The 25,487-nt window shown below is 44.0% G+C and overlaps 1 protein-coding gene and 1 long non-coding RNA gene across 3 annotated transcripts in view; one reads left to right on the top strand and one right to left on the bottom strand.

Annotated features, from left to right (window-relative positions):
• The window catches only part of HPSE (heparanase), a 60,835-nt gene that overhangs the window by 5,213 nt on the left and 30,135 nt on the right, over positions 1 to 25,487 (top strand). For both annotated transcript variants that reach the window (XM_088836440.1, XM_088836439.1), the window contains exons 2-3: positions 18,492 to 18,637; positions 21,427 to 21,552. In XM_088836440.1, the coding sequence (XP_088692566.1) occupies positions 18,492 to 18,637; positions 21,427 to 21,552 (272 nt within the window). The remainder of the gene's footprint in view (positions 1 to 18,491; positions 18,638 to 21,426; positions 21,553 to 25,487) is intronic.
• Positions 1,354 to 8,483, bottom strand: LOC148777898 (uncharacterized). The gene is made up of 2 exons (XR_016037470.1): positions 7,407 to 8,483; positions 1,354 to 1,830 (listed from the first exon to the last, which is right to left on the bottom strand). It is a non-coding gene; the product is annotated as an uncharacterized LOC148777898 (long non-coding RNA).

The following is a 25,487-nucleotide window of genomic DNA, read 5'->3' as shown; positions in this document are numbered from 1 at the left end:
GGGGAGGGGTCAGGTCATCCCCGTCCAAATCCTGTAGAATTTCCTTTTTTATCAACAGTCAATTTTTGTGCCATTAATATTTTTCCCTTTCCCTTCTGGATACAAAATCTTGTCCAGGTAGGAGGGTCTTGAGCTAACCCTAGCCATGAGTCAATATATGGATATTGATCCAGGTGTCCTGGCTCTCCTGTGACTACTGTATAGACTGCTTCCGCTATTTTTAAGTTCATGGTGTTCTCTGGTGGCCATCCTACTCCCATAGGGGGCCATTCAACCTCACAGAGTATGTGGAGGTGGTTAGGCTTCATCTTCACCCCACAGTCTCCTCCAAATCCCGTCTTTAAATTTTTAACCATGCACTCCAATACAGTTGCCTTAGATTCACTTCCCCCCATCTTGTTTACCTTCTCGGACCTTCTTTTACTTTTCCTTTTCATTCTGTCTATGAAGTTCTCAGTACCCTATGTACTTCTGATATTTCCACTCAATGACACTTAAGTTGCCATTCTGCCTCCTTCTTAATTGGGATGAGAAGAGCCTTACCTGCTAGATCCCAGAGGGAGAAGGGGGATCAGCGTATCTTCACCTGCCGGTCAGCACAGCCAAACCAGAACACCACGTGATCCAAGACTGTTTCTCCCTTAACTTTTAAAGGCCATTGTGTCTTGGTGGACTTGATCAGGTGCAGATGAAAATACAGATAGGTTAAATATCCCACTTCCCAGGCCATCTCTGGAAAAGCCAATTCGTACTCACTTATGTATCCCCCTCCCTCTAGCCTGACGATTCCGAGGGGGTCAAGACTTTCATAGCAGATGGGACACCTCCTTGGGGAGGGCAGAATATGAGCACATGAAAACCAAGTTTCTTCTCCTAAAAATCCCCTGGCAATTGCTTGGTAATTAATTTTCCCCAAGACAGCGTGGACACCACCTCCTAAATGACCTTCACAAATTTCCTTTCTAAGCCCTAACACGCTCGTCAACCTGTGTACCAAGCAATCGTTGCCACCTGCCTATTCCAGGCTCCTGTGTGTCTGTGCCCCTTCTAGTCCCTCCCAGGGGGTGATCAGGCCTCCCCTTCCACCCTACCGGGTGGGCTCCTCCTCACCTGAGTGCTCAGTTCCCCCTCTGCGGTCCACTACCTGCTAACATGAAAGGTCCGGGCATTGAGAAGCAGAATCCTTCCAGAAGGGTGAGGCTCCTTCCCCGCTCTAGAAGATTCAAGCCGTGAGGCCTCGGAGTAGTCCCAAATGGGAGCTGTCTCCTCAAAGTGAGGAGTTTCCCGGCTCATGCACCAAATGTTGTAGCCACGTGTTCTGGGAAACAAACTCACTCAGAAGGACAATGCAGATACTGGAATGCAGTTTATTACACTGGCAGGCCCAAGGCAGAGTCTCCTCTTAGCCAAGGACCCTGACCAGTTTTTCTGAAAGCCTTATATACCCTAACTGTATGTGTCCAAACCCACCTCCCCAAATCCCCTGAAATTAGTCTGAACAAAGGAAAAGAAAGATACAGTCAAAGGTAACCCGTGATTCATATGTCTTAAGCCTAGGTAGTTAACAGTGGACAATTATCAATAGGCCTGTTGTCATACCCCAATAAGCATAATAGTATGTATGATTCTATTCGGTTACACAGATAATTAGGGTATTCTTTTAGGCAACAGAGAGTCTAGGTACGAGCACTGGGGCTCTTCCATCCAGGGGGCCTGGTTTTCCAGTTGGTATGTCGTTTCCGTAGATACTGGGCACATAGCTCAAAGTCCACAGTCCGGCCCAAGATGGAGTCCTGCTTTCAAGATGGAGCCTGTTCTGTCTGCTTCCTCCTTCAGTAGGAAGGTTAAAGAAAGAAGGAGGAGGTGGAAAAGGTCATCAAGGAGAATAAGCTTATTATCCTATAATAAAACTTTAATTTTTTTAATGTTTATTTGTTTGGCTGCATAAGCACACAGGATTTTTAGTTGCCGCGTGTGGGGGCCCAGCTCCCAGACCAAGGATAGAACACCAGCCCCTTACATTGTGAGGGAGTGTGCCTCTTCCATTGTCTCAGCCACTGGATCACCAAGAAAGTCCCAATAAAACTTTTAAAGGGTAGTTTTAGGTTCACAGCAAAATCGTACCGTAGGTACAGAAATTTCCCATAATACAGTCATTTAAAAAATTGTAATGTTACATCAGTGATACCTGGGAGATTATCACAGAGACTTACAGAGCCTTAACAAAAAACTCTCTCTCCCAGATGAGGCTGCAAAATGTGGCATTGCTTTATCAGCTGGAATGTTTTTCTCCTTTGAGGAAGACTGAGCCTGGTGTAGGCAGGTTCCCTGGCCCCTGCCAGTGAGTGTAGGCTGATCCTGAGATAGGGCACTGCCAGACCCAGGCCATCTAGGCCATTCTTCTGGGTCAGGAGAGCCTCCAGAGAATGCCACACCTCTCACCCAACTCAAAACAACTGGGAGTCCTGCCATTACCAAACACCTACAGGCTGGCCTTCTGCTGTCATTACTAATTCTAGTTATTTATTATGCAAATAGGGCTCAGAGGTAAAGAATCTGTCTGCAATGCAGGAGATCTGGTTGATCCCTGGGTCGGCAAGATCCCTAAGGAAGGGAATAGCTACCCACTCCAGTATTCTTGCCTGGGTAATTCCATGGACAGAGGAGCCTGGAAGGCTACGTACGGTCCATGGGGTCGCACAGAGTCAGACACGACTGAGTGACTAAGCAGCAGCAGCAGCACTATGCAAATAAAAGTACATAGCCTAATGGTCGCACGACTGATGCTGAGATGAGCCTTGGTTCCCAACTCTGTCAAAAACCCGGTGGTTTGGTTTTTACAGGTTGCTTGGCAACTTCAACTTTAGAGTGGAACTTCTCAAACCTTCTTGTAGGATTGTGATGAGCATTTGATGAGATAATAAATAAGTACTTAGCATAATGTTTGATAGTGCTCAAAATTTAATTGCTTCTTTTGTTTAATTGCTTTTTTGTTAATTGCTTTCTAGAAATTGGTGAGTATTTGCTCACCATTCATCAGTTCTCTGTGGATTTCTTTCCATGGTCATTAACCTCTATCAAGAATTTCCTGGTGGGAAGGAGTTCCGACTGCACCCTTCCCCTTACCCATAGTGAGCTAATACTGGGCAGCCCCTTGTGCTGGTTGAGAGAAAGATTAGTCTGGAGAAACACTGGGCTACAGGGCTCCATATGTGAGGACTCCAGGCCTAGAAGGGATGTGAGGAGTGGGGATGGGAGGATGTGATAGGGGAAGAGAGAATGAGAGGTGCGTTACTGCAAACAGAAAGACGAAGTAACCATTTTCTGAAATGTGAGAACTTAAGTCCTTTTCTGCATAGTGGCCAGCATATACCCTACCCCTCCCCTCCCCAAAGAAGAGCATTTGAGGATCCCTTCCTGGGGAAACAAGTCCAAAAAAACCCCTGAAGTATGACTTTTGGGGTTCAGGTCTGATCACCCGGCAATCAAGCTAACTAACTCACAAGAAATGCCCTCCCCCCCCACGCCCCTGCCCCAGTCCCAGTCCCAAGCACACACACACAACTTCCATCCTGTGATTTAGTGAGTGGGATACCCTCTCCTCTTCTTAAATGCATCTATTAATTTCTCATAGCACTCTTTCTTCCTCCACTGATCTCCACCTTTTTGTTAAAGGCTGGAGAATAATGAAAACCAAAACAGTATAGCATGCAATTAATAAAACTGTTTGCAGGCCGACACTTTACTATCTGAGCCACCAGGGAAGCCCCAAAAGTTTACCTTTTTCTTTTTCTTCTTTTTTTTTTTAAATTAATTTATTTTTTATTGGAGGCTAATTATTTTACAATATTATATTGGTTGGTTTTGCCATACATTGACATGAATCCGCCCCGGGTGTACATGAGTTCCCCCTCCTGAACCCCCCTCCCACCTCCCTTCTCCCTTTATCCTCCCTCTGGGTCATCCCCACACACCAGCCCCGAGCATCCTGTAACATGCATTGACCCTGAACTGCTGATTCGTTTCACATATGACAACATACGTGTTTCAATGCCATTCTCTCAAATCATCCCACCCTCACCCTCTCCCACAGAGTCCCAAAGACTGTTCGATACATCTGTGCCTCTTTTGCTGTCTCGTATACAGGGTTATATTTCCATCTTTCTAAATTCCATATATATGCGTTAGTATACTGTGTTGGTGTTTTTCTTTCTGGCTTACTTCACTCTGTATAATAGGCTCCAGCTTCATCCGCCTCATTAGAACTGATTCAAATGCATTCTTTTTAATGGCTGAGAAATACTCCATTGTGTATATGTACCAAAGCTTTCTTATCCATTCGTCTGCAGATGGACATCTAGGTTGCTTCCATGTCCTGGCTATTATAAACAGTGCTGCGATGAACATTGGAGTACATGTGTCTCTTTCAATTCTGGTTTCCTCGGTGTGTGTGCCCAGGAGTGCGATTGCTGGATCATATGGCAGTTCTATTTCCAGTTTTTTGAGGAATCTCCACACTGTTCTCCATAGTGGCTGTACTAGTTTGCATTCCCACCAACAGTGTAAGAGGGTTCCTTTCTCTCCACATCCTCTCCAGCATTTATTGCATGTAGACTTTTGGATAGCAGCCATTCTGACTGGTGTGAAATGGTATCTCACTGTGGTTTTGATTTGCATTTCTCTGATTATGAGGGATGTAGAGCATTTTTTCATGTGTTTGTCAGCCATCGTTATGTCTTTGGAGAAATGTCTGTTTAGTTCTTTGGCCCATTTTTTGATTGGGTCATTTATTTTTCTGGAATTGAGCTGTAGGAGCTGCTTATATATTTTGGAGATTAATCCTTTATCAGTTGCTTCATTTGCTATTATTTTCTCCCATTCTGAAGGCTGTCTTTTCACCTTACTTATAGTTTCCTTTGCTGTGCAGAAGCTTTTGATTTTAATTAGGTCCCATTTGTTTATTTTTGCTTTTATTTCCAATATTCTGGGAGGTGGAGACCCAGGTTCAATCCCTGGGTTGGGAAGATCCCCTGGAGAAGGAAATGCAACCCACTCCAGTACTCTTGCCTGGAAAATTCCACGGGCAGAGGAGCCTTGTAGGCTACAGTCCGTGGGGTCGCAAATAGTCGGACACAACTGAGCGACTTCACTTCACTTCACACTTTAAATAATGTAGGCTATACTGTCTGATCTTTGTTTTCTGAATGTTGAGTTTTAAGCCAACTTTTTCACTTTATTCTTTCACTTTCATCAAGAGGCTCTTTAGTTCTTCTTCGCTTTCTGCTATAAAGGTGGTGCCATCTGCATATCTGAAGTTATTGATATTTCTCCCAGCAATCTTGATTCCGGCATGTGTTTCATCCAGCCCAGCATTTTTCATGATGTACTCTGCATATAAGTTAAATAAGCAGGGTGACAATTACAGCTTTGACATACTCCTTTCCCGATTTGGAACCAGTCTGTTGTTCCATGTCCAATTTTAACTGCTGTTTCTTGACATGCATACAGATTTCTCATGAGGCAGGTAAGGTGGTCAGGTATTCCAACCTCTTTAAGAATTTTCCACAGTTTGTTGTGATCCACACAGTCAACAGCTTTGGCGTAGTCAATAAAGCAGAAGTGGATGATTTTCTGAAACTCTCTTGCTTTTTCGATAATCCAACGGATGTTGGCAATTTGATTTCTGATTCCTCTGCCCTTTCTAAATTCAGCTTGAATATCTGGAAGTTCATGGTTCATGTACTGTTGAAGCCTGACTTGGAGAATTCGGGGCATTACTTTGCTAGCATGTGAGATGAGTGCAATGGTGCGGTAGTTTGAACATTCTATGGCATTGCCTTTCTTTGGGATTGGAATGAAAACTGACCTTTTCCAGTAGATGGGGAAACAGTGGAAACAGTAAGAGACTTTATTTCTTTGGGCTCCAAAATCACTGCAGATGGTGACTGCAGCCATGAAATTAAAAGACACTTCCTTGGAAGGAAAGTTATGACCAACCTAGATGGCATACTAAAAAGCAGAGACATGACTTTGACAACAAAGGTCCATCTAGTCCAATCTAAGGTTTTCCAGTAGTCATGTATGGATCTGAGAGTTGGACTATAAAAAAACCTGAGCACCGAAGAACTGATGCTTTAGAACTGTGGTGTTGGAGGAGACTCTTGAGAGTCCGTTGGACTGCGAGGAGATCAAACCAGTCAATCCTAAAGAAATCAGTCCTGAATATTCATTGGAAGGACTGATGCTGAAGCTGAAGCTCCAATACTTTGGCCACCTGATGCAGTGTTGACTCATTGGAAAAGACCCTGATGCTGGGAAAGATTGACGGCAGGAGGATAAGGGGACAACATAGGATCAGATGGCTGGATGACATCACCGACTCAAAGAATGTGTTTGAGTAAGATCCAGAGTTGGTGATGGGCAGGGAAGCCTAGCGTGCTGCAGTCCATGGGGTTGTAAGGAGTCAGACACGACTGAGAGACTGAAATGAACTGAACTGATACTGTCTGATATTCTACTAAATGAGCTTATAACGAAAAGTTAGGTGAAAAAGATAAATTGGCCATTCCTTCAATCAGTTCATATATCCTGTCTCTTGTGTCTCTTGCAGAGTCAGTTTCTCATGATGTGCATTTTGTTTTTTGTATAACATCAACTTTAAATATAAGGTGCTTTGTATAATATGAACCTTAAGTATACCTAGAAGCCACTCGAAACTTATGGCTTGACATTGTGAAGAGATAGTAAACCACTCTCCAACAGAAATATATATTTAGCCATGCACCCTGTACTTTGTTTTCAACTTAATGGACTCTCAAGAATAAGGCTGAACATCTTAATTTTGCCTTGTAACGTTTTACTTTACAAACAAGTCCAATATAAAATGAGACACTATGGTATGTATTTTTTAAAGCAAGGACATATATTAACATTTTAAATAAAATTATATAACAGTAGGTTCCAGCTTTCAAAGTTTTGTTGCTACAATGAGAAAAACTTCAGGTATTCTGATTTCGAATGAGCCAATTCCTGAATTTCAAATTACTTAGTTTTACCTATATGCTCAAAATTATAATGAAAGTATATCAGTTCTCCAACCTTAGGAATATGAGTCATGAGTATGTAGGATACTGATATCAAAATTCTAGTTTTCTTTATATAGTATTATGGCTTTATTCCTATAGTTTTATTTTCTAATTTCTCCTATGTCTGAAAATTTGTGTATGTTTTCTGCCACTTCTCTTCCTCTCTCTCTTTTAATCTATTGATATTTTCAATGGTAATCTTTCTCTTTAGTCCAATATTATGTTATTTCAAGTTTCTTATTGCATTCTGAAAAGAGACAATTATATATCAATAAAAAATACAATCATTACTATTAAAAAAAAAAAAAACTGTTTGCTTACAAAACACAGAGTATTGTTGTTCACAAGGGCTCCAGGGTTGGCTCCCAGATGAGCTCCTGCTCATCTTCCACGTCTACTCCCAGAGGCATCTGTAGGAATATCCATGCAGTTCTCGTCTGAGACCTTAAAGACTCCAACTCAGGAGGCATAAGCTCTCTCCCCTTCTCACCTAGGACAGAGTTTCTGAGTTAGAGCTTCTGGAGGGTCCATCTCCCCAGAACAGTCGGCACAGTGCCCGAAGTGACCTTGTCATCTCAGAAGACAAAATATTTAGCTTCCATGTCAGAAGACAACCCAGGGCTTATCTGTCACAGGAGCAGAAAGTCACATGGGCATTTTTGTATTTCATTTCCTCAAAAGTTAACTGCTTGGGTGAAGAGCTGAGCAGATAAAAGCTGAAATACTAAGACGGAAAGGATTATAAAAATAGCTGACACTGCGCCATTGTCACAGGCCAGTCCCCGTTCTAATCATCTCCTGGGTATTAGTTCATTTAGTCCTTGCTACAAAACTCTAAGGTCAAGACTGTTACTATCCCTATTTTTAAAATGAAGAGGTTGGATCTTAGGGAGATTCAACAGCTTGCCCATGGTCAGCCAGCTATGAGATGAAGGAGCAGAATTTGAAACCAGATGCTAATTGCACAGACACGAGGACACAAAAAGAAAGTAAAGCACTTTATATTTTTTTAAAGTCAGCAGAGGAGGGATGGGAGAAAAAGATTGTCTGGAAACAAACTGAGACAACTGATGGAAGGAATTGAGATGAGGAAACTCAAGGTCCATACCTCGACGGTACTTTAAAAGAGACCTCAGCAAATTCAGTCAGATGGTTTCCCATAATGGCAAAGAGATGTGTTTTGGGGTTGGTTTGTTTCCCACACTTGCAGTTAAAGAACATGGAGTACATAGAACTTCATTGCCAGTGAAAGAACAATCTAGAATCAGAAAGGAGCATCTTTTCAGTTTGTCCCCTTCCCGGAGGAAACTCATCAACAACCCAGGCAAAATCTTCCTCAGCCTGACGATCTGGTTCTCAAAGATGGGAGGACAGAGATCACAACTCAGTGGAAATAGAACGTGGGCCTCATGTGCAAGCCACATAATATAAAGTTTTCTAGTAGCCATACTTAAGAAAGGTAAAAAGAAACAGGAAGAACTAATTTTAATATTGTATTTTGCTTAATACAAAAGTATCCAACTTATTATCATTCAACATACAATCAATACAAAATATTAATGAGATACTTTACACTGATTTTCGAACCAAGCCTTCAAAGAAATCTGGTGTATATTTTATATTCACAGCATGTCTCAGTTCAGACTAGCCACATTTCAAGGGTTACCGCATGTGGTTACCATCTTGGCAGTGCAGCCACATTTCAGTCAAGACACATATCAAGCACAGTTCACTAATTCAAGATAAAAATTAGAGTGCTGAGCCAGTTATAGAAATCAGGATTGCTAGAGAGAAAAAAGCAGTGGTGCCACAGAGTTCCTGTGCAGTAAAAATGCAGCTGTGTTTGCTTTCAAAAGGATTTGAACTTTGGTTCCAGTGGTTAAGACTCCGAGCTCCCAATGCAGGCGGCCCAGGTTCCATTACTGATCAGGGAACTAGATCCCACATGCTTCATGGCATGACCAAAAAAAGAAAAATGGTTTGCTTATTTTATTTCAGCAAAGGAAACAGTGGAAACAGTGTCAGACTTTATTTTGGGGGGCTCCAAAATCACTGCAGATGCTGATTGCAGCCAGGAAATTAAAAGACGCTTACTCCTTGGAAGGAAAGTTATGATCAACCTAGATAGCATATTAAAAAGCAGAGACATTACTTTGCCAACAAAGGTCCGTCTAGTCAAGGCTATGGTTTTTCCCGTGGTCATGTATGGATGTGAGAGTTGGACTGTGAAGAAAGCTGATCACCGAAGAATTGATGCTTTTGAACTGTGGTGCTGGAGAAGACTCTTGAGAGTCTCTTGTACTGCAAGGAGATCCAACCAGTCCATTCTAAAGGAGCTCAATCCTGGGTGTTCATTGGAAGGACTGATGCTAAAGCTGAAACTCCAATACTTTGGCCACCTCATGCGAAGAGTTGACTCACTGGAAAAGAGTCTGATGCTGGGAGGGATTGGGGGTGGGAGGAGACAGGGACGACAGAGAATGAGATGGCTGGATGGCATCACCGACTCGATGGACATGAGTTTGAGTGAACTCCGGGAGTTGGTGATGGACAGGGAGGCCTGGTGTGCTGTGATTCATGGGGTCACAAAGAGTCAGACACGACTGAGCGACTGAACTGAACTGAACTGACACCTCCTTTTGCCAATTTGACAAATACTTATTATTTGTAACTTTCAATAATCAGGTTCCTTTGTCTTCACTGACAAAATTGCTTTTCATCTTGGGAAGAGCACTTATCAACAATGCCAAATGCATGTTTGGATAACTGATGTTTGCTTCCCTTGTGGCTCAGACAGTAAAGAATCTGCTGCAATGCAGGAAACTTGGGTTCTATCCCTGGGTTGGGGAGATCCCCTGGAGAAGGGAATGGCAACTCACTCTATTATTCTTGCCTGGAGAATTCCATGGACAGAGGAGCCTGGCGGGTTCCAGTCCATGGAGTTGCCAAGAGTCAGACATGACTGAGCGACTAACACTTCACTCCGTGTGCCTGTTGCTGAAAGAAAGAACCACAGCCAACAAAACAACTGAGGACAGTCACAAGCCATAGGCTCATATGTTTTGACCCCTGAGACTCCCCTCTGGTTGAATAGCGCTCACTATTCCCTTTCCTCCCAAACCATTCACTGTGCAGCCTGGAGCCCTTTGCTTGGTAGCCCTGCTCCATCCTCCTTGGAGAAAATTCCTGCCTCTTCTTTGTCTTAGGTCAAACTGAGCCCTTCTCTGAAGACCCAAGTGGAGAAATAGATGCCAGTTCTCCTCTGAGAAGCCCTCCAGAGTAGAAGCTGTGCCTTGTCCAACACTGCAGCCCCTTCCCATTACCCAGGGCAGCTTCTAGATCATTGCCCACTGGTTTGAATTCCAGTTGCTGTGGTTCAAATCCCCAGTGGCTGTTACCTTGGGCAGATGACCTAGCCTCGTTTTGTTCAGGTTCCTTGTTTGTAAAATGAGGGTAATAAAGACACCTACCTCTTTGGGTTGTTTGGGGATGAAGTGAAATAATCTACGCAAAATGTCTAAAACATTCAGTTTGGACAATTGCTACCTGTTGGAGAGGACTGTCCGGATCCGTGTGAGGTTCACTGTCTCCATGTCTGGCTCTCCTCGTCTGCTCCTTGCCACTGTGTCTACTCCCTTCTTACTTACTCCTCCTTACTGATGATCAGCACTGATCTCAGTTTCCTCTGCACTCCCACGCCGCACCACCTTCCTTGGTGACTTCAAGTCCACTTGAATACTATCTTTCAGTTTCTTCACATCAGCATTTTCTAATAATCTTCACTCAGTGTTTTACTGGAACCAGCTTCCACTGGCTTGTGAAATGTGTTCATTTCTTCCCAACTCCACATCTGGTGACATCAGTACCATTATCTTGAAATCAGCCCTGAAGGGAATATTTCAGTTCAATTCAGTTCAGTTCAGTCGCTTAGTCGTGTCCAACTCTCTGCGACCCCATGAACCACAGCATGCCAGGCCTCCCTGTCCATCACCAACTCCCGGAGTTCACCCAAACTCATGTCCATCGAGTCGGTGATGCCATCCAGCCATCTCATTCTCTGTCGTCCCCGTCTCCTCCCACCCCTAATCCCTCCCAGCATCAGAGTCTTTTCCAGTGAGTCAAGTCGTCGCATGAGGTGGCCAAAGTATTGGAGTTTCAGCTTTAGCATAAGTCCTTCCAAGGGAATATTTACATCATGGCAATTGTTAAATGCAAAAAAAAAAAAAAAAACAGGGCAGTTTTCTGGGAGTTGGGAGCCAGTTTCCTAGGACACACCGCTTCATTTCAGCCACCTGATGCCATGTCCGTGGCTTGACTCTTTCCATCGCTAAGAACATTTCAACATCTGATCTCTTAAAACTTCTATTCTTGGACTATACTCCTCACTCTGTTAGGTTTTTTTGCGTCTGTGGATCCCAGTACAACTATTTTTTAAGTACCTTTGAATAGCCTCTTTCTTTTTATATTCCTTCCATATCTGATTTAAGCCTCTTGGTTTATTCCATGAGTCATTCTTATGATAACACCCCCAAACTCCTGTCTCATTTTTCTTCTTGCTAAAACCCAAACCTAGCTTAGTCTAGCTATATTTTCCCTCTTGGAAATCTAAAAGGTGGTCATAAAGTCTGGAAATGAAAAATATTATCTAATCATGAATATTATCTAATCATGAATGTGTATTAATAAACCACTTTCAGGTATTTGCCTCTGCTTCCTGTCTCAATGGACACCCTGTGTAGCTGGGCTATTACACTCTTAGGGGCAAAGGGGAATCTCCCAGCCACATGGATTGATGCTGCATTGGAAATTCCTGGCCTCCAGATTTAATTGCTCTTTTTTAAAAACAATTTTAAGTAAGTGGCTGAGGTTTTTTTATAATTTAATTTATTTATTTATGGCTGTGCTGGGTCTTCCTTGCTGCACTGATTTTTCTCTAGTTGTGGTGTGAAGGCTTTTCATTGTGGTGGTTTCTCTTGGTGCAGAGAACAGGCTCTAGGGCGCATGGGCTTCAGTAGTTGTAGCTCCCAGGCTCTAGAGCACAGGCTTAATAGTTGTGGCTTAGTTGTTCTGTGGCATGTGAAATCTTTCCCAATTAGGAATCAAACATGTGTCTCCTGCATTGGCAGGTGGATTCTTTACCACTGAACCAACCAGGGAAGCCCCCAGACTAACTTGGTCTTTAATGCTACTCCTTCATGCTCTGTTTCCCTGCCTGTCTCATTCTCCACTTCCTTCGAATCTCTGATCCCACCTCCAACTCATCACTCTTAACCTATGACCACATTTCTCATTCCCAGAGAAAATGAAATCACTAGACAGGAACTTGGGCTTCCCATAGCTCAGTTGGTAAAGAATCCACCTGCAATTCAGGAGACCCCCGGTTTGATTCCTGGGTCGGGAAGATCTGCTGGAGAAGGGATAGGCTACCCACTCCAGTATTCTTGGACTTCCCTTGTGGTTCAGCTGGTAGAGAATCCACCTGCAATTCAGGTGACCTGGGTTCGATCCCTGGGTTGGGAAGATCCCCTGGAGAAGAGAAAGGCTACCCACTCCAGTATTCTGGCCTGGAGAATTCCATGGACTGCATAGTCCATGGGGGTCACAAAGAATCGGACACGACTGAGCGACTTTCACTTTCAGACAGGAACAGGTATAGCATGGGTGTGTCTAGCTTTCTTCCTTTCTCTCTTCTCAAGCCAGTTCTTCTAGCTCTACTGTTGCTTCAGTCCACTCCTGCCTCCCCAAGGAGGGGAGGACTTTGCTCTAGCACTCATCTCTTCTCTCTCCTGTGTCTTTTACCTCTCCCTTATTATTGGATCCTTCTTAGCATAGAAAATCAAGTCTTTCCCTTCTCAAGCACCTCTGCAGTCACTGCTCTCTTTCTTCTGTTTGCAGCCTTTCTACTGCTAGTGCTTTCCGTGTTCTACCTGCAGGATGACCCCATCATCGAGTCAAAAATCCAATCTCTCAAACATCATCAGTGACCTTACTTTTTCAAGTTTTTTTTTTTTTTGGTAGTAAAAGTCATATAAAGCATACTCTTTTAACCATGGGGCTTCCCTGGTGGCTCAGAAGTAAAGAATCTGCCTGCCAATGCAGGAGATGCAGGTTTGATCCCTGGGTTGGGGAGATCCCCAGGAGAAGGAAATGGCAACCCACTCCAGTATTTCCGTGGACAGAGGAGGCTAGTAGGGTCGCTAAGAGTCAGACACAAACGAAGCAATTGAGCATGCACACACACAGACATAATTAGTTAAGAATTGGTCATATGGGAATGGCGCGGGTCCCCATTCAATATGACTGATGACCTTATAAAAAGGGGGAATTTGGAGACAGACATGCACACACGGAGTACACTGTGTGTACTTGGAGCTGTACTGCTCTGAGAAGCTTCCAGAAGCTGGGAGAAAGGCCTGCATTAGATTCTCCCCCAGCACCTGCAGGAGGAGCGTGCCCTTGCCAACATCTTGATTTCAAACTTCTAGCCTCCAGAGCTATAAGACAACACATTTTCATTGTTCAAGCCACCCAGTTTGCGGTGCTTTGGGACTACAGCCCTAGCAAACCAATTCAGTCTCCCAGAAGCATTTGGCAAGAGTGACAACTGAAATATTTTCTCATCCCCTCAGATCGGTGTCCCTGCCATGTCTGGCGGTTTCCCCCACTGCTCTAAGGCTCCTCACCACCTCTTTCTCCGGCTTGTCTCAGTGGGGCTGTTCCCCAGGCTTCTGGCTTTTTATTATATTTATTTATTTATTTGGCTTTGCTGGGTCTTAGTTGCAGCATGCAGGATCTTTAGTTGCTGCATGCAAACTCTTCAGGGTCGAACCCGGGCGCCCTGCATTGGGAGCATGGAGTCTTAGCCGCTGGGCCACCAGGGAAACCCCGAGGCCTTCTTTTACTTCATATCATCTCCTGAGTGGTTTCACCTCACTCCCATCACTTGCTGTTCAGGCAGTAGTGTGTCAAGCAGTGTTTCAAAACTGGATCTCTGAGAGGAGAGGAGACTGATTTATGGTTTTTTTCTGATTTCTGTAGTTTAAACACCCCCGCCACGGCTGATTTCAAACTGCCAACGGTTAAACACTGGTTCTCAAAACATAAAAGTTGGCTCTCACAAGCTGGTACCAGCCAGTGCAGGGTGGCTCCCACATACCTCCGCTTTTGTGTCAGAGATAAGCAACTTATTTTTACACATACAGTAAAATAAAAATATCTGCAGACGTTTCTTTCCACTAACGAACTGTTTCAGAAACGCAATACCTGCCACAGCTTTCGTGTGTTCTTGGTTATTTCCATGTCATTGGGTGGTGGTGGTGAATTATTTTCCTCCTTTCTTTTTTCCATGTCTGATAGAAATACTGTACCTTTGTTTGGTTTTGTTTTTAGGACAAGCTTGCAGGTGTTTTAAATCTGGCTTTTGTCAGAGAACATCAATATTGTTTCTCCAAACAAGAAAAGATTCCATTGCAAAGGAGACAGACAAAAAGGTCCTTGATACAATACTCTGAAACATGTGATTTCATTTACTTGGCAGAAGGCATAGAATTGGGCTTTAATTTTGTTCAGGAAACGGTCTATGTCTGACCCCTCATGCCCTATTGTCAAGCTGGACTCAATTGTTCATGAACTTGGGTGTGCTTGCTGAGTCACTTCAGTTGTGTCCGACTCATTGAGACCCTATGGACTGTAGCCCACCAGGCTCCTCTGTCCATGGGATTCCCCAGGCAAGAATATGAACTTTATTAAGCACCAGCTGTGTGCCAGGTACTTGTCTAGGTTCTCATCTGGGTGCTGAGGAGATTCTGATGATCCAGACAGAGTCCCTTCTTTCACAGACTTTAGCTCAAGGTGGGAGTGGGGATAGATAGTAAACCAAGGAAACACAATCAGTTCAGTTCAGTTCAGTCGCTCAGTCATGTCTGACTCTTTGCGACCCCATGAATCACAGCACGCCAGGCCTCCCTGTCCATCACCAACTCCCGGAGTTCACTCAAACTCATGTCCATTGAGTCGGTGATGCCATCCAGCCATCTCATTCTCTGTCCTCCCCTTCTCCTCCTGCCCCCAATCCCTCCCAGCATCAGTCTTTTCCAGTGAGTCAACTCGTCACATGAGGTGGCCAAAGTATTGGAGTTTCAGCTTTAGCATCAGTCCTTCCAATGAACACCCAGGACTGATCTCCTTTAGAATGGACTGGTTGGATCTCCTTGCAGTCCAAGGGACTCTCAAGAGTCTTCTCCAGCACCACAGTTCAAAAGCATCCATTCTTCGGCGATCAGCCTTCTTCGCAGTCCAACTCTCACATCCATACATGACCACGGGAAAAACCATAGCCTTGACTAAACAGACCTTAGTTGGCAAAGCAATGTCTCTGCTTTTTAATATGCTATCTAGGTTGGTCATAACTTTCCTTCCAAGGAGTAAGCGTCTTTTAATTTCCTGGCTGCAATCAGCATCCGCAGTGATTTTGGAGCCCCAAAAAATAAAGTCTGACACTGTTTCCACTGTTTCTCCATCTATTTCCCATGAAGTGATGGGACCAGATGCCATGATCTTTGTTTTCTGAATATTGAGCTTCAAGCCAACCTTTTCACTCTCCTCTTTCACTTTCCTCAAGAGGCTTTTTAGTTCCTCTTCACTTTCTGCCATAAGGGTGGTGTCATCTGCATAACTGAGGTTATTGATATTTCTCCCAGCAATCTTGATTCCACCTTGTGCTTCCTCCAGCCTAGCGTTCCTCATGATGTACTCTGCATATAAGTTAAATAAGCAGAGGGACAATATACAACCTTGACGTACTCCTTTTCCTATTTGGAACCAATCTGTTGTTCCATGTCCAGTTCTAACTGTTGCTTCCTGACCTGCATAGAAATGCAATAGCGAGCTAATTTCAGGGACTGGTGGATGCTCGGAAGAAAACAAAGTCAGAGTAATGTGGTCGAGAGTGACCTGAGGGGGTGCAGCCACCCCTTCCGGGAGCCAGGCTCTGGTGATCCGAGTTCAGAAGCAGGCGGTACACAGACACCTGCCTTGAGCTCCTGCAGCTCCTGCCTGCACTCATGTTCCCTTTATTTCCCAGAGAGCACCATTTCAGTTGCTCTCCTGTCTCAATTGCTTAAGACTTTGGCCACCTGATGAGAAGAGCGGACTCATTAGAAAAGACCCCTATTCTGGGAAAGATTGATGGCAGGAGGAGAAGGGGAAAACAGAGGATGAGATAGTTGGATGGCATCTCAATGGACATGAGTTTGAGCAAACTCCAGGAGATAGTGAGGGACAAGGAAGCCTGGTGTGTTGCAGAGTCAGACATGACTGAGTGACTGAACAGCAACAAAAGGGGAACCACACTGGTGGTTGACACTAAGCACTGACTGACTTCTAGACTGAGAACTCACCACTGTACACTTCCCCTTTGTGTATCTTCTGAGCTCCAGACACACGTGGCCAGGGGCCTGATGGAAATGGTTATTGGTGCACCACTGGCATCTTCCCACATGGAGCCCCATGCCTGCCTTCATCCCTGTCTCCAGTCTAACGCCTACTTATTTTTCATCTCATCAAATGATATTACCATCTTCCAAGATGCTTGCCAGGAGTAATCTTGGATTCTTCTCCAACATTCCATTACATACTCAAGCTAGTATTTCTGGGTTTCCCAGGTAGCTCAGTGGTAAAGAATCTGCCTGCCAATGCATGAGGTGCAGTTTCAATTCCTGGGTGGGGAAGATCCCCTGGAGGAGGAAATGGCAACCCACTCCAGTATTCTTGCTGGGAAAATTCCGTGGACAGAGGAGCCTGGCAGACTCCAGCCTGTGGGGTCACAGAGTCAGACATGACTGAGCATGCGTGCACACTAGTATTTCTATCTCCACTTGCGTCTTGAATTTGTCCACCTCTCTCCATCCCCACTGTTGTTACCTGGCCTCAGCCCATCACTTTCTTTCACTATTAACATGACCACAGTCTTGGTCCCTCTACTCAGTGATTTACATGGCAGCCTGGTATTCTTTTCCAAAACAAAAGTCTGGTGCAGTCACTCCATTGCTTTAAATCCTCCTATGGCCACCATCTTATAAAGTGGAACTCCTTCCAGGACATGGCAGCTCACCAGCCATCCATGAGATGGTCCTGCCTGCCTCTCCAGTCTGTCCTCTCCCAGCACCTCCCTTCCCCCTGTCTCTAGGCTCAAGCCACACCTTGAGCATCTTACAAGAACTTGAAGTGTTTTTGAGGGTCCCTGAACCTACGGTGGGTCCTGGCACAAGAAGATGAAGCACACAGTGAGATTCATTCAGGGATGTTATCAATGTGGAATTGATTGAAATCCCCGACAGCACCAGAGAACTTGGGGAACAGTGACATCTGCCAGGAAATCCTCAGAACCTCTTGAAAACAAATGGAAATTTAGCTCGGACCAAGTAAGGATTCGGAAGAAAGTCATTTCCTCTTTGCTACGAACCCAAATGAAACTAAACTGTAGGAAGGGGGAACAGGATGTCAAGAAATATTGGCAATTAGATAGTTCTGTGGCCTGATTTTCCAATCTGAAACAAACCCACATGTAAACTAATTAACTGGGCCATTATGAGAACACACAGCATCAGTCAGTGTTTTAAGAGCTTTCCAGAGAGCATGGTGGCCAGGATCCCATATATGAGGCTTCAGAAATACATGGCAGCTTGTTCCTCTTACCTGCATCTTCTGTTTTCTTAGTTTTGTTCACTAAGTATTCATGACATCTTCATCTTTCTGAGAGAATGGATTATAAATCATTTGAATTCGGTTCTATAACATTCTGTACCATTCTGAGCACCTAACAGGAGCATTTTTGGCTTGATGACGTATGCATTTAGAATTGCTTGAATTGGAAGTGTTCTTGATGGATAGGAATTAGAATCTTACACCATTCTAAGTCATTTGACTTAAATTGAAAAGGATGGTTTTCCTTGGGGTGGAGGTGGAGGTTGGTGAGGGAGAGGAGAAGGATTCGTAAGTCATTTATGAACTTCTCTGGGAACATAAATTTTTGAAGACAATATATTTTTCAAAGAAACACAGAGTCATCTTTCCTGTAGTTTCCACTCTCTTACCTCTTTTCCTCCATCAGTCACCAAAGATTATGAATTCTCTGAACGCACTAAACACTATCCTGCTAGTCAGGTCAAAATATAAGCTCTTGGCTGAGTCAGCACTCCCAGTTGCCTTCAGATGCCTGTAAGAACAGCCTTGCAATTTGGAAGATTCCAAGTGAGATGATGCCCCATTTGTGATATGACCTCTCTCCAGCACCCTTACAGCTAGATGTCAGAAAATGGGTCTACCAAGAGAGAAGGGAGTCAATGTGTAGACGTCATTGTCTCGGAAAAAAAAATAATTTTAATTTCTTGCTTGTCTTCATAACAGTTCTTCAAAGCTTCGTACCTTGGCCAGAGGTTTGTCTCCTGCATACCTAAGATTTGGTGGCAACAAGGCAGACTTTCTCATTTTTGACCCCGAGAAGGAACCAGCCTTTGAAGAGAGAAGTTACTGGCTATCTCAAGTCAACCAGGGTGAAAATTTTTAAAGATTACCCATTTATTTGAATTCGCTTGAGTCGGTCACGAGCATTCTGAGAAGAGCTGTTTGTCACATCACCAACTGATAAGAGATGAAGGGTTCCCGGTGGAACTGTGGGGGTGCCTACACAAAAGGGGGAAACAGTGGGCAGGCTTCCTCCCCTTGATGTTCTCAGGAATGTGAGACCTGGGGCATGGGGAAGGTGCTGGACACGGCTTTGAGAGTTAGTGTTACTCGCTCAGTCTTGTTTGACTCTTTGCTACCCTGTTGACTGTAGCCCTCCAGGAGATCTTCCCCACCCAGGGATCAAACCCAGGTCTCCAGCGTTGTGGGAGAATTCTTTACCATCTGAGCCACCAGGGAAGCCCTTAAGAGAGTTAATTGTGCTGTATACAGAAAAAAGATTATAGCTAAAGGGCAGAGCTGCCTAGAAGAACCTGTGGGAAGAAATGCACCAAAACAGAGAGTATTCCCTGCTGAAGAGACAGCACTGATTGAAACTCATTTATTCTGGAAAATGTGGATGAAAGGTGTAATAAGGGGATGTGGAGATATGCTCTGCCTCTAAGAATGTATTTTAAGGCTTGATTTGTTGGGCAGTGGTTCTCAGACTTTATTGACTATACACAGTCACCCAGGGGGAGTCTGAATATTTGAATATTTCCTGGGCGCCAACCTTAGATTACAAGTTGAACAAGCTCCTCCTTGTGATTCTAAATATTAGGAGTCTGTGGGCTTCATCTGAGAAACAAGCTAAGGCACCATGAGGATTTGCCCTGTGTCTTTCATAAGTGCTATACAGACATCAAATGGAAGTTAAATTAGTATCTTAACAATTATTGAAAATACCATATACATCTGAATTACAATAATGTGTTATGTCTATATTAATGAACCAGAGAAGGCAATGGCAAGCCACTCCAGTACTCTTGCCTAGAAAATCCCATGGGCGGAGGAGCCTGGCAGGCTGCAGTCCATGGGGTCGCTAGGAGGCAGACATGACTGAGCGACTTCACTTTCACTTTTCACTTTCACACATTGGAGAAGGAAATGGCAACCCACTCCAGTGTTCTTGCCTGGAGAATCCCAGGGACGGGGGAGCCTGGTGGGCTGCCGTCTATGGGGTCGCACAGAGTCGGACACGACTGAAGTGACTTAGCAGCAGCATATATTAATGAACAGTAGTTTGCTGTTTTATATATTGCATTTTTTTGTAGTTAGGAAGTGTTTAGAACAGTTAATCAATAACTGGGCCAAAGTTGATAGAATAGTAATTAGAAAAAATCAACAAAAGCAGGAGGGTTTTCCTGGAATAACACATTGGAATATGTTTAGACCTGGCCTTTTCTCCCCAGTCAGTCATATGCGTTTTGAAGTTCTCAGAAGTTTACATAGGAGACTGCCCTTCATTCATCAGTTTTCTTCATCCTGGTGGGGGAGAGAGGATCACTGGGATTATCCATGTGCTTCTGAAACATCCTTTATGAGGGACTTCCCTGGTGGCTCAGACTGTAAAGAATCTGCCTGCAATGCAGGAGACCCAGGTTTAATCCCTGAGTCAGGAAGATCCCCGCGAAAAGGGAATGGCTACCCACTCCAGTAGTTTTCATTCTGTCTGCCCTCTGATGGATGAGGATAAAAGTCTTGTGGAAGTTTCTTGATGGGAAGGACTGACTGTGGGGAAAACTGGGTCTTGTTCTGATGGGCCGGGCCATGCTCAATAAATCTTGAATCCAATTTTCTGCCAATGGGTGGGGCTGTGTTCCTTCCCTGTAGTTCAGCCTGAGGCCAAACTATGGTAGGGATATAGATTAAAGGGAGGAGGAGAAGGGGACAACAGAGGGTGAAATGGTTGGATGGCATCACTGACTCAATGGACATGAGTTTGAGCAAGCTCCGGGAGATGGTGAAGGATAGGGAAGTCTGGCATGCTGCAGTCCATGGGGTCTCTAAGAGTTGGACACGACTTAGTGACTGAACAACAACCCACTCCAGTATTTTTCCCTGGAGAATTCCTTGGACCGAGGAGCCTGGTGGACTACAGTCCATGGGGTCACAGTGTCAGACCTGACTGAGCGACCAACACTTTCTGAAACATCCTCTTTATGAACACAGGATGGATGAGGCACCCGCTGTCAGGAAGCCAGTATGTGAAGCTTCTGAGAAAGGAAGTCACAGGGGGCCAGCCAGTCCTGGCAGCCCGAGCTTGTGATAAAGAAGTATGACAAGTACTGTCCTGCCGGACAGGATGGGGTGAATTTGTCCAAGTACACACGCTGTGGTCTCGGGAGCTTTGATGATACCAGATATGAAGGAATATAAGTCAGCATTCCCTGTCCTACCATTTTGGCAAGAGGAGATTGCCATAAAGCAGATATAGTCCATGCAAAGCAAATTGCTATGTATTTTGAAAGTGAACTTTAAGAGAACTAAACAATGTTTTGTCTTCCAAGGGGGTTTTCTAGTAATTTCAAGTTTCGGAGGAGCCTCCTGAATTGATAAATAACTTGAAGTTATGTGCAGGGTATCTGTGTCCAGTATGTGTGCGGTGTTTCTTAGGAAACATGCCCTTTGGCTGTTTTTTTTTTTGTGTGTGGTGATTGGTCAAGCAGCAAATTTGACATATATAACAGAATACATCTTTCTCTGATCTTAGACCGCAAAACCAGAAACTCAGCTTATCCTGCTTTAGTTCACATATATAGCTAGGTAAATAAGCATATGGGATTTCAACTTTATCATTGTAAAAGTAGATTCTCTGAATTATTCATTCCATTTGCAGATATTTGCAAATCCGGATCCATCCCTTCTGATGTGGAGAAGAAGCTGAGGTTGGAATGGCCCTTCCAGGAGCAAGTGGTGCTCAGAGAACAGTATCGGAAAAAGTTCAAAAACAGTACCTACTCAAGTAAGAAATGAAAGGTACCCTGGTGGTGTCTCAGCCCCCGAAATGTTTGGATGGCTTGAATTTGGACTAAAATTTAAGAAGCCCGTATAGCAGTCATGGAAAGCTGCATAATCCTCAAATGTTAACAAGAGTTAGTGAACAATCTTGAACCCCAAGTTTCTGTTTTCTTCACCTGACTTTGCCTACTAGCCAGGGAGTCATTCATTCTATTTTATCCGTAGTATTGATAGTTTGTATATATATCAATCCCAATCTCTCAGTTCATCCCACCCCCCCCCCAGCTTTCCCCTCTTGCTCTCCATATATTTGTTCTCTACATCTGTACCTCGATTTCAGCTTTGCAAATGAGATCATCTATACCATTTTTCTAGGCTTCCCAGGTGGTGCTAGTGGTAAAGAACATTTCTGCCAATGCAAGACATAAGAGACTCAGGTTCGATCCCTGGGTCGGGAAGATCCCCTGGAGGAGAGCATGGCAACCCACTCCAGGGTTCTTGCCTGGAGAATCCTTTGGACAGAGGATCCTGGTGGGCAGTAGACCATAGGGTCGCAAAGAGTTGGTCACAACTGAAGCAATTTAGCACACATGCATACATGCATACTGTTTTTCTAAATAGATAACTAATGAGAACCTACTGTATAGCTCAGGGAACTCTACGCAGTGCTCTGTAGTGACCTAAATGGGAAGGAAATTCAAGAAAGAGGGAGTATATGGATACGTATAGCTGATTCACTTTGCTGTACAGCGGAAACTAACACAATATTGTAAAGCAATAATTTAAAAAAAGAATCATCCATTCACAAGCTAATGACCTTAACTGAATTAGGAAGTCAAGGAAGACATGAATACGTTCCTTGAGAAAAAGTAAAATACAAAAGTGTGAAGAGTAAAATGTGAAATCATTCACACCTCATTGTCCTTTCTGTTTCCCCTCTCAGAAGCAGCCCCTCTGATGAACTGTGTATCACTGGCAGGGCAGCTTTCTTATTTTCTTTCCTGCATGGCTTTGAAAACACAGAACTAGCTAAGCTAACCAGGAGTTTATTTCCATTCGTGGAAACAGTTGTCCAGTGTTTAAATAGGATGATGTTGTCACGTGTGTGTGTGGGTGTGCTATGTGCTCAGTCGTGTCTGACTCTTTGCAACCGCATGGACTGTAGCCTGCCAGGCTCCTCCATCCGTGGAATTCTCCAGGTAAGAATACTGGAGCAGGTTGTCATTCCTAAACCAGGGCATCTTCCCAACCCAGGAATCAAACACATGTCTCTGGAATCTCCTACACTGGCAGGCAGATTCTTTACCACTTCGCCACCTGATGTTGTTAAACAGGTCTCCAAAACAAACAAGCAATTCTTATCTAACTGTAAAATATATTTTTATCTGAAAGTTGATGCTTTATGCCCAACTAAGGAATGATGCCCCAGTGAGTCAACTCATCGCATGAGGTGGCCAAAGTATTGGAGTTTCAGCTTTAGCATCAGTCCTTCCAATGAACACCCAGGATTGATCTCCTTTAGAATGGACTGGTTGGATCTCCTTGCAGTCCAAGGGACTCTCAAGAGTCTTCTCCAGCACCACAGTTCAAAAGCATCAATTCTTCGGCGATCAGCTTTCTTCACAGTCCAACTCTCACATCCATACATGACCACGGGAAAAACCATAGCCTTGACTAGACGGACCTTGGTTGGCAAAGTAATGTCTCTGCTTTTTAATATGCTATCTAGGTTGAGGGTGGGAGGAGATGGGGACGACAGAGAATGAGATGGCTGGATGGCATCACTGACTCGATGGACATGAGTTCGAGTGAACTCCGGGAGTTGGTGATGGACAGGGAGGCCTGGCGTGCTGTGATTCATGGGGTCACAAACAGTCAGACATGACTGAGCGACTGAACTGAACTGAACTGAACTGAAGGAATGATGCCCCAGATCTCAGTTAAGAAAATGTCCTGTGTAGATACTCTACAACTACCTTCTTTTGACTTCTGAAAAATAAATGATCTTGAGAAGACTCTACACATGGACATCACCAGATGGTCGACACCGAAATCAGATTGATTATATTCTTTGCAGCCAAAGATGGAGAAGCTCTATACGGTTAGCAAAAACAAGACCAGTAGCTGACTGTGGCTCAGATCATGAACTCCTTTATGCCAAATTCAGACTTAAATTGAGGAAAGTGCAGAAAACCACTAGACCATTCAGGTATGGCCTAAATCAAATCCGTTATGACTATACAGTGGAAGTGAGAAATAGATTTAAGGGACTAGATCTGATAGACAGTGCCTGATGAACTATGGATGGAGTTTCATGACATTGTACAGGAGACAGGAATCAAGACCACCCCCAAGAAAAAGAAATGCAAAAAAGCAAAATGGCTGTCTGAGGAGGCCTTACAAATAGCTGTGAAAAGAAGAGAAGCGAAAAGCAAAGGAGAAAAGGAAAGATATACCCATTTGAATGCAGAGTTCCAAAGAATAGCAAGGAAAGATAAGAAAGCCTTCCTCAGTGATCAATGCAAAGAAATAGAGGAAAACAACAGAATGGGAAAGACTAGAGATCTCTTCAAGAAAATTAGAGATACCAAGGGAACATTTCATGCAAAGATGGGCTCAATAAAGGACAGAAATGGTATGGACCTAACAGAAGCAGAAGATATTAAGAAGAGGTGGCAAGAATACACAGAAGAACTGTACAAAAAGGATCTTCACAACCCAGATAATCACAATGGTGTTGATCACTCACCTAGAGCCAGACATCCTGGAATGTGAAGTCAAGTGGGCCTTAGGAAGCATCACTACGAACAAAGCTAGTGGAGATGATGGAATTCCAGTTGAGCTATTTCAAATCCTGAAAGATAATGCTGTGAAGGTGCTGCACTCAATATGCCAGCAAATTTGGAAAACTCAGCAGTGACCACAGGACTAGCAAAGGTCAGTTTTCAGTCCAGTCCCAAAGAAAGTCTACGCCAAAGAATGCTCGAAGTACCGCACAATTGCACTCATCTCACACGCTAGTTAAGTAATGCTTATAATTCTACAAACCAGGCTTCACCAATACATGAACTGTGAACTTTCAGATGTTCAAGCTGGTTTTAGAAAAGGCAGAGGCACCAGAGATCAAATTGCCAACATCTGCTGGATCATCAAGAAAGCGAGAGAGTTCCAGAAAAACGTCTATTTATGCTTTATTGACTATGCCAAAGCCTTTGACTGTGTGGATCACAATAAACTGTGGAAAATTCTGAAAGAGATGGGCATACCAGACCACCTGACCTGCCTCTTGAGAAACCTGTATGCAGGTCAGGAAGCAACAGTTAGGACTGGACATGGAACAACAGACTGGTTCCAAATAGGAAAAGGAGTACGTCAAGGCTGTATATTGTCCCCCTGCTTATTTAACTTATATGCAGAGTACATCATGAGAAACGCTGGGCTGAATGAAGCACACACTGGAATCAAGATTGCCGGGAGAAATATCAATAACCTCAGATATGCAGATGACACCACCCTTATGGCAGAAAGTGAAGAGGAACTAAAGAGCCTCTTGATGAAAGTGAGAGAGGAGAGTGAAAAAGTTGGCTTAAAGCTCAACATTCAGAAAACTAAGATCATGGCATCTGGTCCCATCACTTCATGGCAAATGGATGGGGAAACAGTGGAAACAGTGGCTGACTTTACTTTTCTGGGCTCCAAAATCACTGCAGATGCTGATTGCAGCCATGAAATTAAAAGACGCTTACTCCTTGGTAGGAAAGTTATGACCAACCTTGATAGTATATTAAAAAGCAGAGACATTACTTTGCCAACAAAGGTCCATCTAGTCAAGGCTATGGTTTTTCCAGTGGTCTTGTATGAATGTGAGAGTTGGACTGTGAAGAAAGCTGATCGCCAAAGAATTGCTGCATTTGAACTGTGGTGCTGGAGAAGACTCTT

This window comes from Moschus berezovskii, chromosome 5 (genome assembly GCF_049115385.1).
Source record: "Moschus berezovskii isolate FMDL1 chromosome 5, NW_MosBer_1.0, whole genome shotgun sequence".
In the NCBI taxonomy this organism is placed as follows: Eukaryota; Metazoa; Chordata; class Mammalia; order Artiodactyla; family Moschidae; genus Moschus; species Moschus berezovskii.
Note: the sequence above shows the minus strand (reverse complement) of the source record. Positions and strands in the feature narration are given on the sequence as shown.